The sequence below is a fragment of the Manis pentadactyla genome, chromosome X (assembly GCF_030020395.1).
Source record: "Manis pentadactyla isolate mManPen7 chromosome X, mManPen7.hap1, whole genome shotgun sequence".
Taxonomy (NCBI): Eukaryota; Metazoa; Chordata; class Mammalia; order Pholidota; family Manidae; genus Manis; species Manis pentadactyla.
This window is the reverse complement of record NC_080038.1, coordinates 7,736,631-7,748,976: the sequence shown is the minus strand read 5'-3', so window position 1 is coordinate 7,748,976 and position 12,346 is coordinate 7,736,631. Positions and strand designations below refer to the sequence as shown.

General features: G+C 42.7%; 1 protein-coding gene across 4 annotated transcripts in view; it reads right to left on the bottom strand.

Moving 5' to 3' along the window:
- The window catches only part of FRMPD4 (FERM and PDZ domain containing 4), a 507,298-nt gene that overhangs the window by 84,097 nt on the left and 410,855 nt on the right, over nucleotides 1–12,346 (bottom strand). For all 4 annotated transcript variants that reach the window (XM_057495503.1, XM_036912983.2, XM_057495504.1 and 1 more), the window contains exon 3: nucleotides 3,689–3,849. In XM_057495503.1, the coding sequence (XP_057351486.1) occupies nucleotides 3,689–3,849 (161 nt within the window). The remainder of the gene's footprint in view (nucleotides 1–3,688; nucleotides 3,850–12,346) is intronic.

The following is a 12,346-nucleotide window of genomic DNA, read 5'->3' as shown; positions in this document are numbered from 1 at the left end:
TGCTACACCCTGGGCGCACCTGGACCAGAACAAAGTTGCATTTACTTAGTCATTGCAACTAGGGAGGCAGCGTGCTGCGGGGACTGGCAAGACTGCTCAATAGAAGGGCGCAAGGGAGGACTTCCAGGATTTGGCCTTGTGTTGGGTGCTTTGGGGGAGGGTCCCAGGAAGTGGGGGTAATTCTACAGTGGGCATCACAGCAATTCTCAACTACAAGGTGGGCAGAAGGAAGCAGGGCTAAAGCTGGGGTGGAGGTAAAGCAGCAGCGGTCACACGTATCAGCTGGGAGAGGGGGTGTTTGGTCATTTTCTGTGGTTTGGACTGTATTCAGATGTTTGTGTCTGTGCTCACGGGTGATTATAGAGGACTGTTATTTTTGTCTTGCTTCATCAGTCTCTTTCAGTTCTGTTTCCAAGGAGGAGGTGGGAAACTAATATTTGTTGGTCATTTATTATGCACAGATAACCAACGGAAGCTCCCACAGGTGAAATTGACTTAAAGGGTAGGATGGGATCTCAGCTTAGGGCTGTGGACTCTTCCAAGTTTGCGGTGGCCAGCATTTCTTTGGAACTTGCTCCTATGATTCAAAAACTAGTCACTGTCAGGTCTCTTGACATATAAATGTAAACCCACAGCTGCATGAAGTACACATCTGTATTAAATAAAACCTGTAAATAAATATTTCAATTATCTAAATTATCTTCACATGTTTCATAGAATTATCTCCCAAATGTTAATATGGTATTATATGGTACTGTAATTTTAAGTTTATTTCCACAGGTCTGTCACTGGGTATTAGGTGCAGCTGAAACATTATCTTTCAAATATTACCATTTTTTATTTAGTAACTGAAATGAACACTTCACACCCGGAAAATGGAACTCAAAGTAATTCAGTTGTTCTGCACCCACCCAGACACTTGGCATAAACTTGTCTTCTTTGTAGGAAGGAAAAGAGCAGGGAAAACTTTAACATGTCCCCATATTAGTGATAGAAAATATTCATTTCAAGATATGAGAACTGAGATTCAGTATTTGCATACATAAGGAATTCTGAAAATTGCTTGGGAAAATTTTTATAGCTATTGTATTATATGCCTGCTATCACTCAAATTCAGTCAAATGGATAGAAATCAAAAGCTGATCAAATATGGAAAAAATTTCAAAATAAATGCTTGCTAGATATTAACTGCTCTGATGAGAAAACCACTAGCAGATCGATAGGACATATTCTTACATCCGACCTATGGTTTTTGATCTAATGGAAATATTCTTGTGTAGTCAAGAAACTTGAATCAAGAATTGTAGGAGGAAGCAAGACATAATTCCTTCCAAGACATAAAGCAGTGGCACACTTTACAGGATGGTCTCGTGCCTTTTACCCTCGTGCCCTTTTACCACAGGCTGGACTGTGTAGTATGGGAAGTGTGGTCACACCACTGACATCACTTGAGACTACAGTAGAGTCATTTTTATGATAGACATAGTTTATATGACCAGCATTTTCACTCCTAAAAGTGACTAGAAACCACACTCTTTGACCTCTGTTTCCATTTTTCCCTGCTCTTCTCAAAATTGTCTGAAAGTAGGTGTTAGTGTCTGAAGCTAGGGATAGTCGAGGGCCAGGAAGGCAAGTGGCTGAAGAAAGAGTGAAGCAAAACAAGGAAACAAAACACAAGACTTGCTTCTCTACTCAGCTCCAGGGAGGGCACACTCTTTGGAGAATCTCATAATCAGAGATGTCAAAATGTCCCACTATTAAAAAACAAAAAATAAAAAAAACGTGATCCCATTTAGGAAAAAATATGTGTGTACACACACACACAGAGCACATTATAGACATGATACCTGATATATGCATATGTATGCACAGAACTCTGTCTACTGTAATATGCACTCTCTCTTATATACATTAATAGTGGTTAACTCCTGGCAGTGGGAGCTCAGAAGATTTGTTCTTTTAACTTCTCTATACTATCTACACTGTTTTGTTTTTTTTTTTACAAAGCGTATGTATTCTTTTATCACAGAAAGCAACAAATCTCTTTTATTTTGAGATAAAATTCTCAACTGCGTCAAGCTCAACAATCCCACACAGACAACTAAAATATGATCTATAGCTAATGAAATAAAAAGCCTGGCAGAGAGTAAGAAGCTATGTGGAGAGGCAACAGTAGGTGTGAAAAGAAAACATATTCATCTTTGCACAAGTCTGAACTGGTTGACTGTGTTTGCAGTGCCTGCCCTGGAGCATATTATGTCAAAATCCTGAAAAATGGAAAATTACACCAACTTAAAAAATCTATACTAGCTCACTCGTTGGCTTTCATTTCCCTTAATTGACACACTCAACTGCTGAATATTTTAGAGTTAAATAATAATAATATGGCAATAAGAATACTTATTTGTGGAATGATAGGTATGTACCTGGCACTCTTCTACTGTATTTCATTCTCTCCCTAGCCCTATAAGGTAGATACTACTATGGTCCCAAATCATCCAGATGATGTAGAGAAGTTTATATCAACTGAAGTGGCCGAGGAGATAACATGGAAGCTAACAACACCTCATAAGTGGCAGAGGCAGGATTCAAATCCGTCAAACCCAGGCAGTCGCCACCAGACTCTGTGCTCTTAACTATAACACTACTAAACTCATCAAGGATGAGAATTTCCCTTAGTCTGAAAATAAATCCAATACAAATCTGTTAAAATAAGTACAAAAATACATATGATAAACAATAAAATGAGCATCATTTCTGGAAAGGTACAGGTAGCCCACTTCAGGCAACTGCCTCATAGTCTGTTACATTCAACTGTGTCGGCAGTGGAACATCTATCTACATATTCTAATGCAAAAGACTAAGGCAAAGCACATTAATTATCTAATCACACTGCAGAATTTAAGAGATTTGCCATGTATTGCACGGATCAGTCAAAACTCAGTAGAGCATCCAATAATCATTTCTTCTCATGGCTTACGAGCCTTTAGGTTGACGGCAGACTGGCTGACCTAGGCCAGGCTCAGATGGGCAATTTTGCTTCACCTGAAGATCAGCCTCCATTTAGCTTAGGCTGCAGGCTGACAGTCCCATGTGCTCACTTTGGGGCTCAGGCTGAAAGGGCAGCAGCCACTGAGGGAAACTCTTCTTACGTCCTTGACAGAAGCCCAAGAAATAAGCTCAACTCTACAAGTACACTTCAAGCCTTTGGTTATGTCATCTTTCCTAAAATGCCACTGGCCGAAGTCAGTCACCTGGTCCTGCCCAACAGCAGTGGGGCAGGGAATTAAAACGATCCCATCACCCCAATGACTCAGTCCTACTGTGACTTAAATATTACCCCCTGCTCTTCTTCCCTGAGGAGTTTGTCATGAGCTTACTGAAATACAGTGCAGTGCCTGCCTCTTGTTATTTGCATTCACACATTAAGAAGTGGGTCACTTCCATGGTTACCAATGATGGACAAGTGTTTTCCTAAGTCAACAGAAAAGATAATTTGCATTTAAACTAGTTTGCAGAGCACTTTCTGTCCCTCTGGTGGTCTGACTCCATCCAGGCATTGGGAAAACTCAACTAGCCTTCACAGCCTGGAACAGAACAGGGTGAAACATATAAAACTGGAGAGCAGCCATTCTGGCAGGGCGTTGTGAAAGGTCCCAGGAGACAGGGAAGCAGGGTTGGCGCTTACCTGGTGTTACTGAGCGAACGACCACTGGCTTTTCACTCCCTGCCACGAAACCAAATCCCAGCACAGGGTCCCTCCTCATCTCCACCCTCCGTGGGGCCGGAGGGATGATTTGGCAGCTCTCTAGCCGAGGGTCATCAAATGGGATTGCCTGTGTCATGTGACTGTGGGAAAAGCACACACAAAAGAACGAGGCATCAATGTATATGTGTTAGGCAATGGCCTGGCAATCACGTTCTCTCTTGAGAGAGAGAATCAATCATATTCAAAACCTTCTATTCAGTTTGGAAAAGATTTGGGGAGACCCACGGGTCAAGCTTCTTGTGTGGCCTTCTTATTCCTTAAAAACTCTATGCCACTTCTGCTTTATGCTGCTCCTCTGATGTGGAATGCTTGTCTGGCAGGTATGTGCATGGCTCACCCTCACCAATTTCAGGTCTTCACTACAATGTGACCTTCTTAAAGAGGATATCCTGGCTACAAACTTTAAAATTCAATACTGCTCGCCCTGCACCCAGATTCCCTTTACCCTCTTCTTTTTATTTCCATAGCACTAATCACTTGCTAACAGGCTGCAGAATATATTTATTTTTATGATTATTTTTATTGTTTTGCCCCCTGCACTAGAATATAAGCTCCGTGAGGGCAAGAATCTTCATTTCCTTCACTGATTTATCTAGGTCCCAAGAACTGTGCCTGGCACATAGTGGATTCTCGATAAATAACTGAATTAATACATAGAAAAAAAAGATACTTCTCTATGGAAAGCTATCGAATTATAACTGATATGCTGAGAAAGAGCCTCAGAGAGTCATGGCCATTTAGTAGGTAATGTCTATGGCTTCAGGCTCCAGTAAAACTGAAGTGATGGGGATCATGCTGGTGACAAATGGTTATCCTGGTGTCAAATACATTCCCCCTCTGCAAAGGAACTGGGAAATTCACTCTTTGTACTTCTTTTCTGGAGAGATTTTCAAATGATCTAAAAATAATTTTTGTTCACACCTCACACTTCATAAGTCTTATCAATAATCTAAACCTGAAATGTGTATAGCATTCAAGAATTTTCAAATGTTTCCATAAACATCTCATTTGATCCACAAAACAACTTGAGAATGAGGGAACAGAGCAGGTATTGTTATCTGCCTGCTCCCAGTAAACACACTGGGGTCAAAATAGCAGCTTATTATTGCTCAGGGCCCATGGATGGTATACCAGAGTATCTGGTCGAAACCCAATTTGCGTGACTCTTAATGAAGTCTTCATTCATGCATATTATCCAAGAGAGCCTTCTTCTGGGGAAGAGTTATTAGTTTGAACACTAGAAATCTCCTTAAAGAAATGTAAGCCAAGATTATTTCAATGACATGGGATTAATTTAATTTTTTCCTCTCTTTAATCTTCTTCAATAAGTAAAAGAAGATCATTTTTAAGTACCTTGAAAGAGGCTATTCTCTATGTCATCTGGACAACATACTGTTCAAATGTCATAGACACAGAGAAGAGGAATCCTGTTATCCTTCTGTGCAATTAACAAGAATTAAGAAAAATCAAGGAAAACCCTCCAGGATCTGTCCTTTAGGCATATATCATGGACTAGGAAAATAAAAGTTTAAAATCCCTTTGAAACAGAAAGGAAATGTCTTTGATTTAGTGGCGTGTGAAGTGGAACACTAGGGAAAGGGAAGTGCTGGCTGAGAGTGAACATGTGTGCTGCGTGCTGACACTCATCTGCTGTCTAACTTCATCTCCGGGAACCCCCGCAATGGAGGCAGTTTGACCACCTCCTCTTTGCAAATGCCAAGCGGAAGAACAACTGGGTCAAGGTCGCATTCTTCTACACGTAAGCCAGGTGCAATTCACACCAGGTCTTCTGATTCTAAGTGTCATGTGCTTGACCAGCTACATTCATTTGCAAGGACAGTGCAGAATGAAAATGGGGGACCTTTCGATCACACATGATTAAGAGCTTCAAGACAGCAGACTATGAAACCCAGCCCAGGGCCTGTGTGACTGCATGGGTCACATAGCTGTGAAGCTTCTCTTGGTAGTGTAGTATCTCTGATGTCCCACCACCATTCTAGAAGTGGCTGGGCTCAGAATGGCAGTGTTATGGGGACAAAGGCTGCCTTATGTGAGGTTACAGGTGTTTGCCTGGACCCAGAGACTGGAAACGGCTCTCGCGGTGGAGCACATGCTGGGATGAAAGGAGTTCGGCAGGCTCAGGTGGGAAGAAGGTCACATGGAGAGGCCTGGCAGTCCCCAGGACAGAATTCAAGACCCTGATTAAAGCTGCAAAACCCATGCAGGGGGAGTCCCAGGAGCTAAGGCAGGAGGCTCAGACAGGGCCCCGGGCCGGGAGGGACTAAGGCCCAGGGAACAGGCAGGGAAGTCAGGCCGAGGGCCAGGACCCCACAGGGCCTCTGATGCTCCTACAGTGGGCCCCACCGGGCAGGACCTTGACCCCCGACACTGACCCCTCACAGGCCTGAAACAGGCATGGCTGTGAGTGCCTGGCAGGAAGTGGGGCCACCCACGTGTGGTGGGCACTGCTCGGTTCCCTCGCGCCCTTTGTAGGAGAGCTCCATTTCAGAGCGAGTTGTTCTTGAGCTACCTTTGGAAATGGGTTTCTCCTTTTACCCCAGCTGGATCAAGGGAAAAAAAGGAGGGGGACTCCACATTTGTAGAGGCCAGCCCTGAGCTCTGAGTTTGCACCATAATCCATAGAAGACATATTCTAAGTGAGGAAGGCTGCAGAAGCAAAGTGACTTGCTACTGGTCACATGTCGCAGAACAGAGAATCGAACCCGGGGTGGTATGCGTTTCAATTCCACATGTAGAGAGGACCTGGGGGAGGCTCTTCCCCCTGCCGTTGCCAGTTCTGTGAGAAGCTTCCAGCAGTGGTTCCCAAACTCTGCTGCACGTTACAACCACCTGGAGAGCATTAAAAAATCCTAATGCCCAGATTTCACCCCAGATCAATCACATCAGAATAAAGGGCGGGTGGGAGCCAGGATCAGTTTTTAAAGGATCCCCAGGTGATTCTGCAGCGCAGCTAGGTTTGGGGACTATTCACTTGGTCAGGAAAAGGAATGTTCTAGTATGCCTTCTGGGTAACAGGAAAAGAGGACACAAATGGTGTCCCCGACTACCTCCTCTAGCATCCACTGCAAATGTAACTTAAAATGTTACAGTATCTGTAGCTTGATTATTTTCTTTCCACTACACAAGAAAGAGTCCCCAATTTTAAATTCATCATTCACTCAATAAATATTATATTGTTATTTTATTAATACCTGACATTAAACACTAATTTCATTCTCATCATTTTCCAAAATGATTTCCATATGTTGGTTCACTGAATTCTCCAAAACAACTCCATAATGCATTCATTTATTCATTTAGTCAACAAATATTTATTGAACGCCCACTGGCTTCTCAATTCTGGGGACACAATAGGATTGAAAGCAGAATAAAAAACAAAATGTTCACTCTAGTGTTCAGAGATAGAGAATGAACTAATAAATTAGTAAAATGTATGGTATATGAGGTCATTATAAGCACTAAGGAAGGAGACAAAAAAGGTGGGAGGGAAAGCTAGAGAGTGGGAGAGTGCGGGTTCTATGTGGGGTGAAGCTGCAGGAAGAGGGACCACCAAGTGCAAAGGTCCTGAGGCGATATGCCTAAGGGGCAGGCCGGAGGTGGAAAAGAAGTGATGGGTGTGGCATCACAGATCACACGGGCTCATGAAAGGACTATTCTTTTCTGCATGGAACAGGAAGCCCTTGGAAGGTTCTGCGTCATGGGAAAGCTGCTGTTCAGAGAAGAGACACAAGGGAGCACAGGTGGGAACAGGGAGAGCATTTCGGGGCCCACTGCATCAATCCCAACCAACCACCACAGTGGCGTGGGCCAGGAAGAGGGTGGCAGAAATGGTTAAGAAATTGTTGGGGTTTGAACATATCTGGAGGCCACTCTGACAGAGCAGGGGTGGGCTCTACTCTGGAACCTTCTCCCTGTACACACAGGATGTTCCCAGTGAGGATGGACCTATGAGCAGGAAGTCAAGGGCAACTCCTGTGTCCTCATGCATCCAAATTGCAGGAGACATCTTGTCTTCAAGCAGCTAACACTTTATGGTTTGCACAAGAAACACAGAAATGAACGTGCCCAAGCACAGCGCAAACACGAGAACTGATATGATCGTTTGGAGTGAGCCTTTGGGGCCAGACTCTCCGAATTCGAATCCTGAACCCACCGCTTTCCAGCAGCGTGACCCACGCAAATTATATCATCACTGTGCCACAGCTTCCTCATCTGGAAAATGGTGACAATAATAGTAACAACCTCTTAAGACAGTTGTGGAGATTAAATGAATGAATATGTACAGCACTTAGCAAAAGATCTGGAGCATAGTAAGCACACAAAAAGCATTGGCTGTTGCTTTCATCTCTTGAGGTCAATGAATAGAAAGGAATAGGTTTCAGACATTATGAACTCATTCACTCTTAAAATACGAAAAACCCAATGTTTCAAATGCCTGTAGCCCAGCTCTCTGTGAAATGCATCACAAATCTTCGGCAAACTCTTGAGGCCTTCAATTTGAAAAATCATATCAAACGCAATGACACAATAAACACTAATAGGAGTTGATATACACGAGGCAATACTGTACTAGAATGCAGAAGAGTATAAGGAGCAAGAATAAAATCCATGCTCTCTAGCAACTGAGTCACTGTTAGTGAGTTTTCCTCAGTCATGTTTCTAGAACACTAACTGACCACTGAATCCAGGGCTGGGGTGTGAGCTTAAGCCATGGGGGAAATGAGAAGCAAAATTGTGTTCTGAGTGGCGAGATGGAGGAGCACAGCCTTTCATTTCAGACGCTGCCATCTTCTGCGTCAACAGAGAATCTGACGTCGGTCCGTATCCCTTCATTGTCATCTCCCCACCCAAATAAGGTTTGGAACTCACAACCAAATGCATATTTTGTGGTTGCTGTTTGTTCTAGCATTTTCATTTTTGTGATCTTTAAATGCTTTTGGTTTGCTTGCACTTTGAAGATAACCTTTCAATGGCATTATTGTTTTCTCACTCAACAGGTTATGTTTTCAGAATAAACTATCTAAAAATAATCAACCTTTGTCTCTTTTCCAGTAAGAATGCATCCCCGCTAAAATGTTCCCCCATGAAACACCATTAAGTTCCTCATATTAAGGCAAGCACTTTCTGGCTCGCTCCTTGCAGTATTCTTTTTACAAAGATGCTTGAGTCCTTTCAGGATGAGCTGAAAAAGCAGTACCTTTTTGTCTGCTGAACATGCTTCAGTGTATTCTGATGCTGAGACTAGAAGAATACAACTGATGAGCTATACAAACTTCCACCTTCCACCCCAACCTTCTCCAACAAACACACACAAGATACGCCAGGAATCTGTGACCTGAAAAATCCAGAGTATATTAAATATGATGGAAAAATGTGTCCATGAAGACCAAGTAAGCAATTTGCCTATTCCTGACAGATTCATTTCCAAAGCGATGATAGTGGTCCTGCCGCCTAAGTCCCCATAACAAAAGGCAAGAGCTTTCCTTGAACTCTAGGAGCCTTTCTTGTACCACATAAATAAAATAAAAATAAAAATACACCCAATGTATCACAAAGAATTACTTTGACTACTAGAAAGTGCCCTATAAGAAAACCTGAAGTAATTCCATTTTCCCATGTGCTCATCAGAGTCAACAAGGCCCTTTTTTGAAATATGTGCTGAATGGGAAGATTCTGGAAGGATGAACCAAATTTAGAAGCCATTATCTTTGGTGTAGAATTAAAGAATCTAGGAAGATGGTGGCAGGTGGGACACCTGGGTAGTTAAGATTGGAATGAAAAGGAGTATCAATAAACACTTGTGCCTGAGTTCTTCTTAAGAAGGTCATTGTTGGTGTTACCACTCAGGGATGGCCAACTGCAATGACAGGAAACCATTAAGCATCAAAATATTCTATTCTCATCTTGGTAGCACTGGTCTGTGTGGTAGACTGAATTATTCTGCATTTGCTCCCCACGATGTGATTTGCCACTGGATGCCACATTGCCGTTCAGTGTCCCCCCCTTGTATGCAGTATGTATTTTTCCACCTCCTCACTCTGCTAACATCCCTCTGCCCAAAGCATGTCACATGGCTGAACCCAGATGTGACCAGCAAAACACACTTGTATAGTTGGAAATATGCTCTTGCTTCTCTATCATTACCACAAGGAGACCCTTTCAAAGTAGCGCTGCCCCTTCAGCTGGGCTCTGGAATGGACACATTGAACCCACCAGAGCTGGCATCTCAGGGAGGAGCCGAGCATGCAGTAGAGCTGCCCCACCCTCCAGCCCAGATCACCCAGCTGAATAAGGGAGAATAAATTATCATTGTTTTCTGCCAGTGAATTTTGAGGATGTTTGTTATGATCAAAAGCTCACTCATACAATCTGTAAACAGTGCTTTCAATATTTAAAAACCCTGAAATGCCACATGCCAAAAGGATTCTCTCTTCTGGCCTTATTCTCCACACCATTTATGACTAAATATGTTGCATTTTACAAACACTACTAACACAGCCAAGGGGAACTTGCCCCCTCACTGTCCCAGTCGCCGTGGCAGTCAGAGGGGCCCCAGCTATCCTTCACGACTTTCTCCAACTGGACTTGGGTGGTGCTGGCTCCCAACACAAGGGTCAGCAATCCGTGAACCCTACTGTGGTCTGCAGGGGATCCTAGTAAGGAAAGCTCTGGTCGTAAGTGCCGAGCAAGGCAAACCGGAGTTTACCAGAACAAGAATGTAAGTAGGAAGGAAAAGGAAAGCAGAGGTGACAGCAGAGAGAGGTTGTGAGGTCGACTGGGCCCCATGGCAGGTTCTCAGCAAGTCAAAATTATAATGATGTACGTGGCAAAGTAACACATTGAAAATAATTGTTGGTTTGTTCTCATTGAGTGCTCACCTCTCCCAGATTTAATGAGGTAGACAGGCCTTGTTTTGTTTGGGTAAATGCATTTATCACGGCCCAGAGCAAAAGCTGACTATAAGTAACCCTCTTTCCTAAGTTCTGTTTCCTGGAAATCTGAGCAACTTGGCTAAGGAGGACCCCTATGGGGTGGCAGAAACTTTAGGGGAGAGAGCTTGGTGGTGTGCCTAGGAAAGCACCACGGTGTTGGGTCTAGCAAGGATCCAAAGGCTAAGCCTAAAGAAACGGCAGTCGGTGAACTTCTGGGGGCCACACAGGCTCAGACTAGGGTACCTAAGGGGTAGGTAATGTGCACTGAAGACCAGAAAGGCCTTCTCCAATTTCTGCTTCTTATAGCTTCTCAGAACTTTTTAATATTCAACATCATATTTGAATTGCCAACCAACAGGAATGTGACAAGATGAGACTCATCCATGACTTTAGGGAGAAGATTTATATGTGCTATGTGAGAAAACAGAAACTATGAATAAACAGAATCTTAGAGAGAAAGGACAAAGGAAGTTGGAAGAGAAGTGGCTAAACTTGGAGGGAAACCATCCTCGGGAGTGACGTCACACTAGGAGATCAAGGAACTACTAATAAGGACTCTAGAGCTTCCCTGAATTCGGAACTACCTCCTTGGCTGCTTCTCATGAGGCGAGGAGGCTAAGGCTCTCTGCATTCCATTGTCATACGTCCCTGGGATTCCATCTCTCTTGTGATGCATGTATTTTTATATTCAACTCCCCCCACCCCAATCCCCTTTTAAGCAAATCTGGGCAAGCCTCTGTCCTTTGGGATCAAAAGAGCCTAGTGAGAATGTAAATTGGTGCAGTGACTACTGAAAGCAGTATGGAGATTTCTCAAAAAACTAAAAAGAAATAACATATGATTCAATAATACCACTTCTGAGAATTTACCCAAACAAAACAAAACCACTAATTCAAAAAGATACATGTTTCCCTATGTTTATCTCATTACTATTGACTAGAGCCAAGATATGGAAGCAACCCAAGTGTCCATCAAGTGATGAATAGATAAAGGCAATGTGGCACATATATACAATGGAATATCACTCAGCAATAAAAAGGAATAAAGTCTTGCCATTTGCAATGACATGGATGAACCTAGAGGGTATTATGTTAAATGAAATGTCAGACACAGAAAGAGAAACACCACATGATTTCACTTATATGTGGAATCTAAAAAAATAAAGAAAACAGAGACAGACTCATATATACAGAGGACAAAGTGGTGGTTGCAAGAGAGGTGGGGAGTAGGGGGGAAATAGGTGAAGGGGATAAAGAGGCCGAAACATCCAAATATAAAAGAACTTAGTCACTCTATAGCATTTTTTGATTTCTCTAGACAGTGACTGCAATGGCAGGGTGGTGGTGGTGGTGAGGACTTGATAATATGGGTGAATGTTGAAACCACAATGTTGTACATGTGAAACCCTCCTAAGATTGTATATCAATGATACTTAATAAAAAAAATTTTTTTTAATAGCTTAGTCAAGGAATAAAGGTACAGCATAGGGAGTATAGTCAATAATATTATAGTTTGTATATTGACAAATGGCAAATACACTTATCTATATAAGCACTGACTAATGTACATAATTGTCAAATTGCTGTTGTACACATGAAACAATTACAATATTACATATCAACTA